At 43.9% G+C, this 18,733-nt stretch overlaps 1 protein-coding gene across 1 annotated transcript in view; it reads right to left on the bottom strand.

The window, feature by feature from the left end:
- The window catches only part of EXOC2 (exocyst complex component 2), a 168,571-nt gene that overhangs the window by 133,252 nt on the left and 16,586 nt on the right, over positions 1-18,733 (bottom strand). Inside the window, exon 4 of the mRNA XM_066579268.1 lies at positions 7,080-7,193. Within this exon, the coding sequence (XP_066435365.1) occupies positions 7,080-7,193 (114 nt within the window). The remainder of the gene's footprint in view (positions 1-7,079; positions 7,194-18,733) is intronic.

Genomic DNA, 18,733 nt, shown 5'->3' with positions numbered 1-18,733 from the left:
TGCGATATGTCCTAAATCACAACACCTTCTCAGACCCAGTGATTTAGAGTCTAGAAATACAGCTGAATCATTCCAAAATGACTGCAGTGGTGCCATTACAATATATTCAGACAAGGTACAAGACGGCGCTGACATGATTGGCACTACTTACATAATGTGATTGTTCCCAGCGAGAGAAACCAAGTCATCTTGTAGATATGATAGCTTTTAATGGCTAACAAAAATACATGATGTTATAGCGAGCTTGCGAACCAACACAGGGTTCTGCTTCGGGCTTAAATGAAATAGAACCCTGCGTTGGTCCGCAAGCTCGCTATAACATCATGTATTTTTGTTAGCCATAAAAGCTATCATATCTACAAGATTACTTGGTTTCTCTTGCTGAGAACAATCACACTTTGCTCTACTGGCTAACACGGTACCAGATCTTTGTTATCACTGCTTACAGTGCTGCACCTCTCCAGCCCCCCATCATACAGCGCACCGCCGTGCTCGTGCTTGAGGGCTTAAACAGATGGCCATGTTTTTGTCCCATTATGCAGCCGAGATACGGGCACATAACTGTAAAAAAAAAAAAAAAAAGCCCAATCTCAAATGATAATCAGTGGTTTTGCTTTCACTATTGGAATTGCCCTTTCACTCCCACACATACGGTAGTATTACCTACGTGCATAAGAGATCGGACAGGACCTCTCTTCCCGCTAGTTTTGTCAAACTCCTGTGCTATGGTGCGTAGCTTGAACGGCCGTCGAATAAAAAAAAAAAACAAAACCTTGTTTATGCCAACTAGGCTCCATACCAGCGAGCGTAGTTGCGCATACGGCCGTCTGAAATCACCGAAGGGTGAGGCTTATTTGTCACCATAGTGCGTGATCCCATAATATGGATAGGACATGTTAATCACACATCTCTGCTACCTTGCACATGTCTGCACTTGAGAAGGTTGGCTTCATACGGGCGGAAGCGCAATTGCGACGTTTTTGTGCTACGAACGAGGATTTTTTTGCGCGTATTGGCATATTTTACTGCCCTTTTTCTGCCGCAGAGCATGTTCAGCAAACAAACGCAACCATTAAAGTGGCTAATTAGTTGCAGATGTGTTCTTTTTCCAGCAGAATTACGCATTTATGCCCTCTATGGGGACCTCAGGAGCGCAAACACGCAGAAAGAGAAGCATGTTCTATCTTTTTTTGCGCAGCTGAAATGTGCATGGAAATTACACATATGTAAATTAACCCATTGAAACCAATGGTCTCTATTCATTGCATATTATACGCGCGGATACGTCCGTGTAAGGGCTCATGCCCACGAAGGTATCAGTAAAACGTTGCGGGGAGACCGCTGCTTGTAGACACTGGCTCTCAGCTGCGAGCGCACTGTGAACGCCTGCGTATCACACGCACTGGGACTTTTTTTCTTTCCCCTTTTAAATCTGTTTCAGAGCAGGATTGCCTATGAAAACACCGTCCATTTGTATACATTGTATACGCTACCTATACCAATGTATAGGGCTCACGCTGCATGGTGGAGCATGCTACGATCTATTTCTCGTATGTATCAATATGCAGGTCTACACGCCGGTGTGCATGGATCAATGGAAGTCCAATGACTTTCAATAACTCATTCACCGCGTATCACGTGGAACGCACGCATAATACACGGTGAAAATACGGTCATGAGTCCTAAAGTCGGCCTAAGTAAATATATTGGGGCAGAAGGTTCCAGTTCTGTGTGCAGAGTGCATGCAGGAGACCTGCGAGGTACAGCTTCAGCCAATGACGGCAGAGCAGGAGACCTGCGAGGTACAGCTTCAGCCAATGACGGCAGAGCAGGAGACCTGCGAGGTGCAGCTTCAGCCAATGACGGCAGAGCAGGAGACCTGCGAGGTGCAGCTTCAGCCAATGACGGCAGAGCAGGAGACCTGCGAGGTGCAGCTTCAGCCAATGACGGCAGAGCAGGCAGCACTGTACTCCATACTTCCGCCTCTTCTACCCTGTAACATACAGCAGTAGCCGTTATGGACAGCCTTGAAAAGTGAGATTTGAGAGACAAGATCGAAAAAAAAAAAACCAGCCCTGTGTGTTGACTAAAGTGCAGAAGTTCATTTTGCAAATTCAGAACTTTTGGGCGAAGTTTCAAAAAAGTGGCATTCCAGCAATTATAAAAGTAGACGTTTTGCAAAATATACTGTATTTGGTTTGGAGATGTGACCGCCGTGTTATACGGCTACGAACTCCAACCAACGTACTTTATTATAAATAGCGAATAGTTAATACAAGCAAATTACGCAGTTTGGTTTGTCAAGGGCTTGATGGAAAGGCTTGTTAAAAGTATGTACAAATACTACACAAGCAGTATAAATATTAACACAACCACAGACACACGGAGGACAATGCCAAGATTTAAGGACTTCGAAAAGTGCAACAGTTGTTTCCATAGTCTGCGACGTCTGCTGAACCAGGAAGAGTGGCCTTCAGGTCTGAGGGAAGACATTTCCTTGAAGGAAAAAACATAGTCAAGCAAAGCAAAACAAAAGCGCTCGGAACACCTTCAACATCACGTTTTCATAGGTCACCTGCGGGCCAAGAAGGTGGCGCAAAGACAGATGGTGGAGCGAAACACAACGGCTGCCGGAGATATAGGCCATATTCTATTTATATCGCCCGCCATGTGTCCGCTGATATTTTGGGGAATTCTGTATTTCTCTTTACTGTTTTTGTTATGCAATTCTATTCTGGAACTTTTGTTAACCTCTTTAAAACCGTAGCATTTACAGTGGATATACAAAGTCCAGCCACCCCTGTTACAATGCCAGGTTGGGTCATGTCAAGAATCCAACAAAGATGAATCATTTCAGGTTTATTTCCACCTTCCATGTGACCCGTTATCTGTACAATTCCAGTGAAAAAACAAATAATTTTAAGGTGAAAGTACCGTTTTGGCTTTGTGACAGCATGCAGCCTTTTTGGGTAGGCATTAGAGATAAGCGAGCATACTCGCTATGGGCAATTGCTCGAACGGGCATTGCCCTTAGTGAGTACCTGCCCGCTCGAGAGAAAAGGTTCAGCTGCCGGCGCGGGTGAGAGGTGAGTTGCGGCAGTGAGCAGGGAGAGCGGGGGGGGGAAGAGAGGGAGAGAGAGATCTCCCCTCTGTTCCTCCCCGCCACTCCCTGCCCGCCGACGGCAGCCGAACCTTTTCTCTCGAGCGGGCAGGTACTCGCTAAGGGCAATGCTCGCTCAAGCAATTGCCCTTAGCGAGTATGCTCGCTCATCACTAGTAGGCATCTATCAGCATGGCACATCTTGACTTGGCGATCTTTGCTAACTCTTCCTTACAACCAAGTATTAGTTTAAGTACTTATATACACGAGCGTATATCGGTCGGGTTTTCCCGCCTGGCTGATATACGCTCCCATCTAAACAGTTCCCTCCTTCCCTCCCCCTCACCGGCTCTCTGGCTCTCTCCTCCCCTCCGAGTGGTTTTTAATGTGAGTGTGTGGGATGGGGGTGGAGCCAAGCTCCCACCCGCCCCTTGCCCATAGCCAGCAATGGAACTGGGCGAGACAGAGCGAAGCTTAGCTCCGCCCCTGTCCCCTCCCATTGCAAACGCCAGACTGGAGGAGAGCGGGAGAGAGTTGGTGAGGGGGAAACTGCTTAGATGGAAGCGTATTATCGTCCGGCTGTGAAAACACCGGCGTATATACGTTCCTGTAAATAAGCCGTTAGGGTGTGAATATTTATGCAACCACATTATAAAGTTTTGTTTATATAATTTTAATATTTCAGTTTTCTTTCCAATGGAACAGTACAGATAGCGGGGTACACGGAAGGTGGAAATAAACCTGTAACGATTCATCAGATTTTTTTACCATGACACAAACCTGCCATTGTAGGGGGGGAGGGGGGGTAGACTTTTTTATAGCTGCTGTAGGTTACAATTCCGTTACTAGTAAGAGATGAGCAAATGTAAAAGTTACCACAGTGATGGTTAGAAAGAGGCGAGACGGCAGGAAAGTAGTTTATTGGAAATGTAAAATCATACTTCATCACGGGGAACATGAACGATTCTACAACTTCCAAACAATCTGTATTTCCGATTCTCAGCATTTTCAAGATATTTGCAGCCAAGGAATGAGAACACTTTCTTATATTCCGAAGAAGCAAACTGGAACATACTGGAAGAAAAATCCCTGCTCTGAACTGAGCAGTTGGTACAATTGTATCCGGTCTAGGCAATGCTCTGTGAGCTACAAACTCCAGCAGCTGCATAATCCTCTCTGGTAATTTGCAATAAAGTATCATTCGCGAAGATGAGGTAACAACCTGACTCCAATTTTTCTGCTCCATTCTAGAACAAAAAGATCAAAAATAAAACGGCTACCAGATCTGTCAAATGACAGAACCCACCTGTGCCTGATGGAACCCACTGACTGTAATGGGTCCTGTCTGGTTCCATCCAAGAGTTCCGTCAATTTATCGGAAAACATAGCGCAGCATGCTGCGCTATTTCTTTGGGCATTTATAACCGAATCCCTGGATAGAATGAGCTGATGGGTATCTGTATAGAGCTTTACTGGACTTGACCATTCCTTCGCCTTAATCACTACAATAATACACTGCAATACTTTTGTATTGCAGTGTATTATGCCTGCCAATTTAAGATTAGCAGGCAGTTTATTAGGGCCTATTAACTGAGGCGACAGTCTACAAACTACAATTTTATCATTATTAGGGCTTCTGCACACTTGCGTTTTTTTCACGTGATTGTTAATGGGACTTTCTAATGTTAAAGACGCATCGCACAAAAATTGCAAAGCACAAACTTGCGATGCGTTTTTAACATTAGAAAGTCCTATTGACAATCGCGTGAAGGAAAAACGCGCAAGAAAAACGCAAGTGGGTGGGAGCCGTTATGCAATGATTTAGCATTATTTACCTTTTTTTTAAACAACACAACCACTGCATTTTTGTTCATTTGCACAGACAAAAGTAGGATAAGCAGTGTGAGGGCCTCAAAGTAAATCGGACGCCCCACAGTCAATTGCTCTTTTGCACCCAAATTTGCGGACCAAACTTGTCACCGAACAGCCACATGAATGATCCCTATATTATGCTGGGTTTCCACGCTGCAGTAACACATGAGTCTGAATCCCTGCCTACCCCCAACCAATGGCCGCACTAGCTTGTTGGCATTATTAGCAAAACTGTGTGACCATTGGTTGTAGCAAGTGGACAGGGTTTCATACACACATGGTTACAGTAGCAAGGAAACTTAGCCTTATGCTTCTTCCCTATAAAACATATCAAAATACTAACAACAACCTGTCTGTCCGTGAGTGAGTTACATGCTTCAACCCTGATCACATGACGGTGATGTCATCAAAGGTCCTTCATCTTGAGTGAGTTATATGCTCCGCCCCTGATCACATGACGATGACATCACCACACGTCCTGTAAGCACACGGCTGCTGTTCGGCTAGGTGGTTGTTAGTATTCCATAGCAACTGAGGCCGCAGGGGGTTTGTAGGGTTATGGAATACTAATGAATACCTACAAGAGCCGTGTGCTTACAGGACCTGTGATGACGTCACCGTCATGTGATCAGTCACCTGTGTGGGAGGAGTCCAGGGTCACATGACCCGGGGGTGATCAGTGTGTGCAGGACTTTGCTGTGCTGCTTTTGATCCCTGTTATATGAAGAATGTATGTAGCAGAGCTGTATGTGATGTACATGTAGCAGTGTTGTGTGTGTGACGGGCATGTAGCAGAGCCATACAGAAACAACACTTCTGTGAATGCAACTGATCCTTATGATGTCACCATGAGCAGTTACTGGATAAATTATCAGACATTTTTATAACTCTCTTAAATTATTTCACAAGACAACCCTTCTGCATACACCCATAAAGGCATATGGACAGTATAGAAGAGGGTCCCGTGCTGAACAAGTTGCTCTCACACCATTCAGTTAATGGTTTGGCAGTGATACGATAAGACACTTGTCATCTGCATGGAAGTTGTTTTTTGCGGAATTATTTTAAGAGCACCATTTTGGGGTACACGCGATTTCTTAATTACTGTTTATCCTGCACCTTAAAAAAAAGGCACTTTTCTTCATCCTGCTTCCTCAAAACAGGAATAAACAATGCGTTGGGGCTTGTTCCCGTTGTCATTGGACAGTTCCATTGTTTGGCTCTATCCTAAGAGCCGAACAATGACAAAATGCGGAGGTGCCAGATGCCCAAGGTGCTGAACGGTACCTGCCGAATAGAATAGGTTTCGCTCGTGCCATTATACACTCCAGCATCTTCACGGACAAAATCTCGTCCATGATTTCCATGCAAATCAGCGCAAGACTACGAACAGACCCTCCGACAATGTGAATGAAGCCTTAGTTTCAGAATATAGGTTGTTTTAAAGTTCAGCAATGTCAATAATCTGTAGGTTTCTTTTCATGCTTTTCATCTTGTTTTATAATATAGCCTTGTGTCAAAAGTTAAAAAAAAAAAAAGTTATTTTTTCTCAATTTAGGATTTTTTTCTCTAAACATTCCGGAAGTGATTAACCCTTTGCAATCCAATTTTGGATTCAGGGTTTTCTAGGGGGCTTTCTCTTTCTGCCATTATACAATGATGCCATCTGCTGGCTAGAGCCAGTACTGCGGTATGTGACATGCCGGAGAGGCCCCCGACAACAGAGCGGCCAGTAATCTACAGTAAGAATACCCTGCTGGACGTCTTCCGATATCGGAGCTGTACAGCCTTCAAATCAGAATGTCTTTAGATGTCAGACAGTGGATTGGAAAGGGTTAAAACTGGTATTTCATTTGCAGTCTGTTAGATACTAAGACACTACGCTTCTCCTTGGGTGGCCAAGAACACTATATGAGTATGGGAAGCACCTGCGCCCCATGCCATACAATCATTGTGCGGTGTAGGAAGGCCTGAACACATCACACAAGCGAACACATCAATAACCATTGCTTTACGGGTCACAATATCACAAAAATTAAAAAACATTTTACCCAGTCTAATTTTAGTAGAAACAGACAGGAACGGTGAAGAGCGGCCGGCCACTTACCTCGCGGCTGAGTGATTCTCGATCAGATACCACGTAGCACAAAACTTCTCACTATTGAAGTCTCCGCTCTTTCCAGGAAACAAGGTCTCAATGTCCGAGTGTGGAACCTTCCCCCTGCAGAAGCACAAACATGAGAATGAGCGAGCACAAAAGCCGGGGCCACTATCCAGGCCAGGAACACAAACACATGAATACTGAGCGCCGGCACCGCATCCAGCAGGTCAAACTTTAAAAGGGGTGCGTTTTTGCTAGAATTTGCCCCATGCTAGTTAACTCCCCGGAGGACACTGATATTTGCGCCTTGAGGACAGAGCGATTTTTCTGTTTTCATCAACACTGTTCAAAAAGCCATAGAATTTTGAGATTAATATTAATATTTTTTTTTTTTACATGAAGTATCAACATAGGGGCCTATTTTTTTGCAGGCCAAGTTGTATCTTTTAATTCCTATTTTAGGGTACATATGAGATGTTGAAAAGTTCCACAGTTGTTATTTTTTGTTCCCCATGCTGTATAAATGAAGTCACGTTTATTTTCTGGGTCAGTGAGAGTACAGGGATACAAATTTATATACATAATTTAGGTTTTATCATTTCTGTACTGTAAAAACACACAAAAATTTGTGATGCCATCTCTACTTTATTCTTCCATTGAGGGGGCTGTGAGGGCTTTATTTGTGGGATGCGTTGTTTTCATTGGTACTACTTAGGGGACATAATTCATTCCATTTTTGGGGAGGGGTGTGATGATCACTTTGGGATTGCAGGCTATGAAGCTTGCCAATTTATGATTAGCAGGCAGTCTATTAGACCCTGTCTATTAGAGCCGTTTCACTGAGGCGGCTACAAACTAGAGCTTTATTACTTAGTTGTAACTCAATGCAAAGTGACAGTCTGCAGTCTGCTGCTAATGTGACAGCAGAATCTCCACAGGGTTTGGTCAGCCTCAGAATTAAATCATTTCAAATAAAGCTACAAAGCTGGAGGACCCCACAGGTCTGTCCTTTACCCACTGCCCACTGTTTTATTACAGACATTGTGTAATGCTTCATCTGCCCTGTAGTAGCGCTGCAGGGAGATTGAATACTTGCTGCGGATTACAGCTGATCACCATGTGATTAGCTTAGAGGTTCTTCTAAGAAGATTGTTCAATAGTGGACCACCCCTTTAAGATATGTTAAAATGGACAAGGCTTCTGGGAAGGTTTTGTAACAACCGATATATTAGGGCATCACCCAGCTTTCCCACATAGCTGAATGGTAAAATATCACTAATTATGCAAAAGTGTGTGTGTGAGGGAAGGGGGATGGGGATTGCATTATTTGGAATGAATGGGCTTGGAACAGCGAAATCTTGTGCAAAAAAGTCAAATGTGGAAAAAAAAAGCTCTAGCAGAAAACAAAGCCTTTTTGACAAGTGTTTTTACAGAAGCTCATTGGCTATAATAACATCCGAACAGCCATAATATGAGCCATTAAGTTACGTAACAGAACCGTTCCCATTACCAGACAACTGGAATTCTCCCCTCTGCATCCATACTCGTAAACCAGATTAAAGAATTTGAGAATTACCCGCAGACAAGTGAACTTAAGTTTCTCGGCTTCCCATGCAACCTTGGGAATTGCAACGGGAGAAAAGTAAGCGGGATTAGGCTGTGGATGTGTCTGGCTGAGATCATACACTGGAGAGCGGGCCTCCCACATATACATGTTTTCATAGCTCACTGCTGACATGTTCCTCGCCGAGAACTTTAACACTCAGGAAAGAGAGGATACGCTACAAGGGGGCAGCCCTAGGGGGAGCGCTGCGGCCAGATCATGTAATGAGTGCAGACAAAACAGGAATCGCATTAATTCCTAAAGCACCGCGGAGTGGGGGCGCAGCGCTGATTGACTTCTAACACATACATGTGAGAATAGTTTCCTCTCTATAGTCAGTCATTGCCGAGTTACACCTTCATACTTATTTAAGGATGGTAACCATAGAAGCCGCTGAATAAAGGCTCATGTCCGCGGGCGTGATTTTTACGCATGCGATGTACGCCTGCTGAATACGTGGTGAATGAAGCCAATGAAAGTACATCGATTTTCATAGATCCACTCACATTAGCGTGTGTACATTACATGGAATACGTGCGTAAAAAAAGAAAGGGGAGTTTTTCCCTGCCTCGTTGGGGTTTTTTGCCTTCCTCTGGACCAACAAGGGGGTCGAAACAGGCTGAACTGGATGGGCATTGTCTTCATTCAGCCTAACATACTACCCTGTTTCCCTGAAAATAAGACCTAGCATGATTTTCCAGAATTTTTGAGGATGTAAAATGATTTTTTAGGCTTTTTGAGGATGCTTGAAATATAAGCCCTACTCCAAAATTAAGCCCTGCTAACAGTTAATTTAAAAAAATCAATTTAAATAGTGTCCAGGCAGCTATACATGTAAAAAAGTTAAACCTTTTTGAACAAAAATTAATATAAGACACTGTCTTATTTTCGGGGAAACACAGTATGTTACTATGATACTATGTAGCATGTTCTATTTCACCACATACTATGCTTGTACAGGCCTATAGTGCTCTATGGGTTCGCGTATTTGACGCTGTCTATACACAATACATTGCGTACGCAACGCTGCTATGAGGCAGAGCGGTTCCCATTATAGTCAATGGGCGCTGTTCGGGCCCGTCAGAAGACAGAACCGTTCGGCCAAGGGATTCCCCTTTCCTGCTCACATAACGGAGCAGAAAAACAGAAACCCCGACACAGATGTGCTTTGAGTCCTCCCCTCCTCTACAGATGTCTCGTAGGTTCAGGCGACCACCAACTGTGATCTCCGGCTCCGACTGCTTCTGTACCCGCTGGCACCTGTCTGTAATTAGAAGATGCACAGAACCTCCAAGTACGGCGATGGCGTTATTGGTCCTATAGACAATGCTAAAAGCCCACAATCGGGTATAGCAGGCATATAAAAAGGGGCGTCTGTCCACAAACTCTGCATCGATTTCATCTTACCGTTTTGGAATCGCGCAGTACACTTTAGCATCGACTTTGGCATAGTTCTAAATCCTGCTATTCGGAAGGTAACTGAAGGGGTCGAGAAACCCCTGTTATGTGACAGCTCTCCATTCACCATATAATCACATATTCAAACTCCTGTTTATCCTTTCAATAGGCCAGAATTTTTGACTGAGGGGGTTCAACTGCTGAAGCGCCCACTAATCAGACACGGCACCGTCCCTACGAGTGTGGCTGTGCCCGGTACTGCAGCTTAGTCTCATTCAATTGAATGCAGAAGCAGCCCTCCCTGCAGACCAGCCGCCGTGTTAACAATAACGGTACCGCCGCTATTTGACTCCCAGAAAACCACTGTACTATGCAAAGTTATTAAACTTCTAATACAAGGTGAACAGAAACACCCCTTAAACTGAAAACCAGTGGAGACCAAATACTTCTTACAGCTGAAGGTTTTCTAGGGTTAGAGTGACCCTCCTTTGGAGAAACAAAGATGGCCGAACCATTTCTCTGACTGCCGAATGCACAGTCTGCATTAGTATACATCATGAGTCTATAACACTGCATACCGCTCTGACCGGCCAGCACTACTCATATGGTCACCACCGGTTAATCCTAGCAGGTGTCTTGCCGGTGCGGCCATCTTTATTTTTCCAGGGCCGGAAGGTCGCTTAAAACAGAAATTCTCAAAAATACTGTTGAGAGATGCTCAGATTAGAACTAATCTTCCATCTATTTAGTACCAAGAACCCGTACCCCTCAACTCTACTCCCCCCTCATTATCATACATAGTCAGATATTCCACATATGCAAGTTAAAAGGGAATATAATAATAATTTTTTTTTAATACTAATTAAAACCACATAGAGAAACATTTTCGAATGTTTTTATTTTCCGATGGTAGAATGGTTTTATTCTATTGTCTATACACGACTACGGGGGCGGCCATCTTTCCTCAACTGCAGTTAACAGCATTTAGAGATAGACTTTACAGCATGGGCCATTCACACAATGGACAAGAGGGGGTCCCATTGACTTGTATGGGAGGCTGGTCTAGACATGCTCTGTGACCCGTGCATGGGTCATTGTGCAGGGAGGGGAGTAGATTGTTACCATTTATACCTCTTATGAATGGTGGATCCTGTGATAACTATATATAAGAAGTATGTACCTTTCGGTGTAATCCTGCCTGTGATGATAGTGAGAGGACTGCTGAAAAGTTTTCTCTACAGATCAGAAAGTGACAGACTAGGAATAATGTTTGAGACACATTCCCTTTCATTCCTATATTCTAGAGAGCAGTAGCTTTCAAACAAATCAAAAATCAGAACGGACAAAAGATTTAGGCCGCTTCCACATCTGTGCCGGAGCCTTCCCTCGGAGGTTCTGCCATAGATCCGGCTGGAAATACCCGAAAGAAAAAGCGCTTATTCTTCCGCCTACAAACCGAGCAGCTGGGCTGAAACCAAACAGACCCCATTATAGTCAATGGGGTCGGTCCGGTGTGGATTCCCCTTTCCCGAACAGAGCATAAAAGTGCAACCCCGAGTGCCGGTGTGAAGCCACCCTCATTTATAGTCTAGGTAGGTACTGTGTACGTAATATATGAAGTCTCCGTATTGTTCTGCCTAATGTGAAATGTGTGTAAAACTGAACTCTAATAGTCAGCAGCATGGGGACTCGGCCCAACAGATCTACGCTTGAGTCATGAAGACTCAAGTTCTGTAAATGCTCCAGCAGATGGCAGTGTCCTACCAGGAACCAGGAGAGCGCCGGGCCGTGGGAAGATCTACTTTGGACAATAAGTGGGTGGCTGAAAAAGGACTTGGAACCTACTTAACTTTTCAGAATTCATTCTTTATTACGGGGTCTGATCTCTGGTATTGACCCGATGCAGCACACACAACAACAAACATTGCTTTGAGTTCTGACCACAGAGGAGCGAGAGCATCGCTTTGGATCTGAGCGGCTGCATCTCCGTAAATTTGGCAGTAGAAAAAATAAAACATGTGCGCGGGGTCTGCAGTGGTGAGGCGCAGCTGCTCGAGCGCACATAGAAGAAAATAAAAGACAATAGTCGAGTATAGTCTGATGAACAAAAGGATGCGAAAATAAAGGAAGAACGCAACTGGTGTGCGATAAAACATGGCCGCCCATCTGCCATGCTCAACTAGATTTTAGGAAACCAAAAAGTAAATATGTAAATGTTTTCCACAGGCCGACCTACGATGTCAGCCAGGGTCACATCCCGTACTTGAGAAGCTCTTTATCGGCATTTTATAAACAAGACTCCAATCACTTCTTTCGGGGGTGCCGTCACTTTTGACGTCAAGAACAGTGCAGCTCGAGGGACTTTTTTTCCCCCTTTCTTTTCTTTTTATTTTATATATCCATGAGCTAGATATGTCCAAGTGGGGATCTGCTACTCTTAACCTTCCCATGACCGGGTGCTGATAAATACACTGACCTGCACGGATCAAGCTCCACATACAACTTTTTCTTTCTGGCACATTATCGGTAATAATTAGAGTTGAGCGAACATACTCTGTGGAGCTTGATGCTCGTTCGAGTATTAGCATACTTGATGGTGTTCGTTACTCGAACAAGCATCACGCCGTGTTCGACCCCGCCTCCGTTTTTGGCTCCCCGCTGTGACGTGCCTGTTTTGGCCTCTCCCCGCTATGCGTGTCAATGGCAAAATGTTTTGGCAGGCAGAGACAAACCAAGAAGAAAAAAAAAAAGCTCGGCACCCGGCGTCCCACATACAAAAATGCTCGAGTCTCCCATTGTAGTCAACTGGGTTCGTTACTCGACTAGAGCTCTCGAATTTTACAAAAAGCTCGACTCGAATAAAGCATTTTGGTGCTCGCTCATCTCTAGTAATAATGGTTAACTGTGCTTTATTATTTTCTTGCACCAAAAAAACCTCTGAATTGTTAAATTTGATAAAATTGTCAAAAAACAACTCCAAAAAGGCCACAAAACAAAATAATACGGCCCCAGATTATGGGCTCGTTCACATTGGCGCTGTGGTTTTCATTCTTCCGCTCCGTTATGAGAACGTGGTCGAATTGATCTGTCTTATATAGGAATCAAACAGCACCGAATGGGCCCAACTGGGTATAATGGGGTCTATTCGATTACCGTTATGGCGACATTTTCCAGAATGAAACTGCTGTTCGTTCTTCATTTGACTAACGGAGGCTCCAAACAGAAGGGGCCGTCAGGACAATATCGGTACGTTAAGAAGGGTTCTTGAAAAGTATATATAAATGTTATCATACACCTTTTCCAGATTGACACCACCCCATACAACTTTTTGTTCTCGGAAGGCTATCCCCACACGGGCGAGCGCGATATCAGTCCGAGAAACTTGGCCGCGTATCACGCGATTTACCTGTGGATGCAAGAAGATTTTCAGGCAGAACTCCATCGCATCTGTGGCATTCATATCCTCTCGTGTGACAGAGCATTGTAAGAGTTTACTATAGATTTCAATGGGAAACCTCGCCCCGCACGGTGAGCGAGAGTCGGGGGATGCAATAAAAAGGTCCCATTAAAAATTCTGGGGAACGCAGATAGAATGTGCCGCAATCTTCTTCTGCACCGCAATGCGGAAAAACTTCACTTGTGTATACAACTCCATGCAAAAGAATGAAGTTCATATTTGCACAAGATTTCTGCATCTCGCAATGCAGAAATCTCGCAGGCGTTTCTTAGCTGTGTGAAGGCGGCTTCAGTATTCTTATTGACCTAATTTAAGGGACTGTGCAAAAATAGGGATACTTAAGATTGGATTACCATACTGCAAGACGTCACTAATGCTTTAGAACTATAGAAATGCAAAAAAAAAATTAAAAAAAGTATAAATTGATGGGATCCTCAGTCTGACAGCAAACAATTCAATTTGTGACTTTATTAAAAAAATAAATAAAAAATAATAAAATTATAGAATTCCAGAAAAAAAATTAAAAAAAATAAAAAACACGACAAAAACTGAAGAAATAACTTTATAAAGTTTTTAACATATGAAGCAAATTAATATCAATATATGTAAACCTCCGTTATCTCCGTTATTGCTGAGCCGTCAGAGCATCGCAGCCGCTTTCACAGTCGCGCAGACTGTCTAAAAATGAAGAAAAAAAAAAAAAAAGCAGCATGTGGACAAATTAAAACAATAAAACGCGGCGGCGCACTGCACCAGGGAGAGCTAAAGCCGAGATCCCCAGACTTCGGGCCACCCAGCTAGTCTACAAATGCACTGTCCTGCATTCCCAATGGATTTCCTATCAGTCAGTTTTGGGACACATTACATAAACATTCCCCCTGAAAGGACTACAGGCTCCTTTACCTTCACGCAGGGCGTTTCCTTGGCTTTCACTTTAAGACATTCATCAGAAGAATATCTGTGGATTTGATTTCGCTCGCCCTCGTTGGGGAGAAACCACACGGTTCTTTAAACTATTTCTGTTCATCAGTTTCAAAGTGAAAGAGAAGGAAACAGATTTTCTGACTTCGCTCCCATTCAGCTCAGTGTAAGCAAAATCAAAAAGGGATTAAGAGTTTGCTTTATGTATACAATGTAAGTTCTAAATACGACCAGGGTAATCCGAGTCACGTCTTGGAAGGAGGAGGTGATTTGAAATGATGGGTGTGCCAAGTGTTCAATCAGTAATGTGCACAAGATGAGATTTTAATGTCGGCCCTAGAATTTATTTACACGGACCGCAATTACCGAGCGGCCGGATCAGAACGCCGAAAATATTAGAGACGCGGTGCTTTCCCTCAAAATGTAAAACGGATGCAGGTACAAGAACAAGAGGTCATCGGTAAACCAGCATGGAAATGGCAGATTTGGAACGGCCATCCATAAACCGGCAGTATAGCGAGTGGCGCACAAGTAGGTCCATAAGCCAATAGGACTTAGAGGAATCTATACGCATTTACAGCACTTTTCTTTTAAATCTACTCATTAGTTGAGTAAATATGCAATTAATTTGCATAATTTTATTCCGATTTTTCCTCTAAAGTGAAAGTGAACCCTTAAAACTCATGCTTTGTACGGCCGTGTGATATGCAGTGAATGGAGTCAATGGGCTTTCACTGATCGATGCAAGTGTAGATACACAAAAAAAGATTCACTGTTTTCAAAAGATGACCGCTCAAAATTCGTTCACAGATAGGGAGAATGACCATTTGAGTGAGCATTTTGCATAAGCTGCTAATGGACACTAATGTCCATTAGATGCTTATTAGCTTTATTTGCATGTAAATGAGCTTCCCTTTGCTGTATGCAGATAACAGCAGGTGGTCTGTTATCTGCATAAGCTCCTTTGTTCTGCCACAGGGCTGCAGCTGAAAACAAGGTTATCAAATGCGCCCATGGAGAATCACAGCTTGTGGTCCCTGCTATCAGCTGCACAGGCAAACGATGGATTTTAAACTCAACAGAAAATCATCGTTCGGACGAAAAGCAAATGATGGTAGCATTTACAAACAATTATCGCTCAAAAGACATCGTTTGAGTGAATTTTGAGCGATAATTGTCCCCTGTAAATGGGGCTGAAGTCTTTTGCTTGACTCTTAACACAATGGGATATCAGTGTGCTGTGATATTTACACTTTTAATTACTTTACAATGCATTTTGAAAGGGGGGCACCTATGGGCTTTTTTTGTTTAAAGCCTATACACCAAAGTTAACACAACAAACCACATTGTATCCTCGGGATAGGTCATCAATAGTTGATAGACGGGGTCTGCCACTCGGGACCCCCCATCCATTTCAGCTGATTGACCGGCTGGCTGGTCAGAGGAGGAAGTGGAAGCACTGCCATCACTCCCATTGGAACCAATGGAAGCGCTGCGCTCCTATTACACTTTCTGTTCCTTGCATGGTCAGGACAGGATGTGATGTTGCTACAACAAGAGCACCCCACCCATTGGCTCCTTTCCACTTACTGTAGACAGTTAGCCCTTGCAGGCAGGGCCTCCTCTCTCTCTTTATCCATTTGTCGGTAAGGGTTGGTTGTTCCTGACATGTAATGCATTTAATCCCCAGTTCTCATATGTACATGGCACTGGCAATTAAAATGCTTTAACCCCTTCCTCTCTTTTATATACACGTACATTACAAAGGTGTGGGTTGGGTATAAAGCCTGCTGCACGCCCGGTGGGTGCTGGCTGTTTAAAGCACCCGATCCCAGGTATTTGACTGTCGATCCTGCCTGCAGCATACAAGCCGTCAGCCAGAGGGGGTCACCCCCACCATCAGCCTCTCATGATGTGATTGTGGGGCGTCTATGGTTGTCACAGCTGTCATTTCATTCATATATCATTTTGAGTCCACCACAATTCATTTTCTTGATCTAACATTGGTGGGTATTGATGGACATATCAATCAGACAGCAACATTTTGGAAGGTAGTACCATATTTAATAACACCAGTTGGCACCCAAAGCACACTATTAGGATAAAACCCGCTGGAGAATAGATAGTGAATGTAATTCTAGTGATTTGGATATATGTATATGCAAGAAATTGGTAAAATCAGTGACCACTTGAGAAACAGAGGGTACCGCTGGCAGATGCCTACAGGGGCCAACCGTATCACTTCCAATAGAGCACAAACAGATCTTGTGATGAATAGGCCTAGAGATGCTGGGGTCAAGCCCTGTCCTGCATTGGGTTTGGAATATAGCAATGTGTTTTATTGCATTAACATCCTCGTCCAGATATATTTACATAGTGCTGTATGAGGACAATACGGTGTGTGAAATTGTCCAAAGGATGCGACGTGGTCTATAGATGTTCTCCTACACTGGGAGGATTATCTCACAGTCAAGTATACACCAGAAAACCCCCGTGGTAATATTTGGTTGCAGTGTGACGGGTTATATTTAGAGATGAGCGAGTATACTCGCTAAGGCACATTACTCGAGCGAGTAGTGCCTTAGTCGAGTATCTCCCCGCTCGTCTCTAAGGATTCGGGGGCCGGCGCGGGTGACAGGTGAGTTGCGGTGGGGAGGGGGGGGGGGGGGGGAGAGAGATCTCCCCTCCGTTCCTCCCCGCTGTCACCCGCCACTCCCCCCCCCCCCCCCCCCCCGAATCTCTAGTTATATTAGATGCGGGGGAATGCTTGCAAAACAGTTATTTTAACTCTTCACATATCTTCCCCGATTCATCTGTTAGCAAAACCTTTACATTATCTATAAGATCCCCTGTGAAGCATGCCCATCATCCTATGTTGGATATACATCAAGAAGATTCAGAAAGGGAGTATTACAAACCTTAATCCTATTAGCAGACTCGGCAATAGGAATATTTCCAATGCGGCACGCCGGTTCTCAACAAGCAGGGTCTACTATGTCCTTCAGAGTTACTGGCATTGAGAAGTTTGAAAAACGCAAAAAGGAAGGGAATTACAAAATGTCTTTGTGCTGGACTAATCATAGGAGTTCCCGAGACTCGTTACACCTGACTGAGAGCGCGCCTATGAGTCACAAGGGGTCCGCGGCGAGTGGCTAGCTAGACCGCCAACTCCTCTGGCAGGTTTTAATATGTGAATGTTACAAATACAATATACTGCAATAATGAAGTATTGCAGCTTGTAGAAGCAATGAAACACTTGCAAATTCAAGTCTCCTAAGGGATTAAATATATGCAAGATTAAAGTTAACATATTTTAAAATAGGAAAAAAAACTTTAATATGAAAAATTCAAAAACCCACCTTTTTCCACAAAAAAAAAAAAAAAAAAGAAATATAAATTGGTATCGCCGTGTCCAAAAAAAGGCCCAACTATCTAAGTATTGCATTATCTCACATGGTGAACACTGTCCAAAAAAGGGGGGGAAAAAAGACAATGCAAAAATGGTCAACAGAAATTGAATTCCCACTGATGGAAAACTAAAGTTATGGGGCTCTGAACACGAGGACAAAAAGCATTTTTTTTTATTTATAAAAAAAAAAAAAAAAAAAAAAAAAAAGGGTTTATTTTTTTGAAAGCAGTAAAACATAAAAAAAAACAACTACCGTATATACTGGCGTATAAGGCGACGGGGCGTATAAGGCGACCCCCCAACTTTAAAAAAAAAATCATTACTCACCTCCCCCGGCGTTCTGTCGCGCTCCGGCAGGCTATCGCTCCCATCTGGTCCCCGGCAGAGCATTGCTTTCTGAATGCGGGGCTTGAAATCCCCGCCTCCAGAAAGCTAATACACACGCCGTCAGCCAGTTACAGCCATTCAATGGCATCATTGAATGGCTGTGATTGGCTAAAACACACGTGGCTTCAGCCAATCACACTATTCAATGACATCATTGAATGGGTGTGATTGCTAACACACGTGCGCCTTCAGCCAATCACAGCCATTCAATGATGTCATTGAATGGCTGTAACTGGCTGACGGCGTGTGTATTAGCTTTCTGGAGGTGGGGATTTCAAGCCCCGCATTCAGAAAGCAATGCTCTGCCGGGGACCAGGAAGGAGCGACAGCCTGCCGGAGCGCGACAGAACGCCGGGGGGGGGTGAGTAATGATTTTTTTTTTGACACTTTTTTTTTTTGTATTACCGGCGTATAAGACGACCCCCGACATCAGAGCAGATTTTTCGGGGTTCAAAAGTAGTCTTATACACCGGTATATACGGTAT

Source organism: Eleutherodactylus coqui, chromosome 9 (genome assembly GCF_035609145.1).
Source record: "Eleutherodactylus coqui strain aEleCoq1 chromosome 9, aEleCoq1.hap1, whole genome shotgun sequence".
Classification (NCBI taxonomy): Eukaryota; Metazoa; Chordata; class Amphibia; order Anura; family Eleutherodactylidae; genus Eleutherodactylus; species Eleutherodactylus coqui.
The sequence above is the reverse complement of the archived record's forward strand: the minus strand, read 5'-3'. Positions and strand labels throughout refer to the sequence as shown.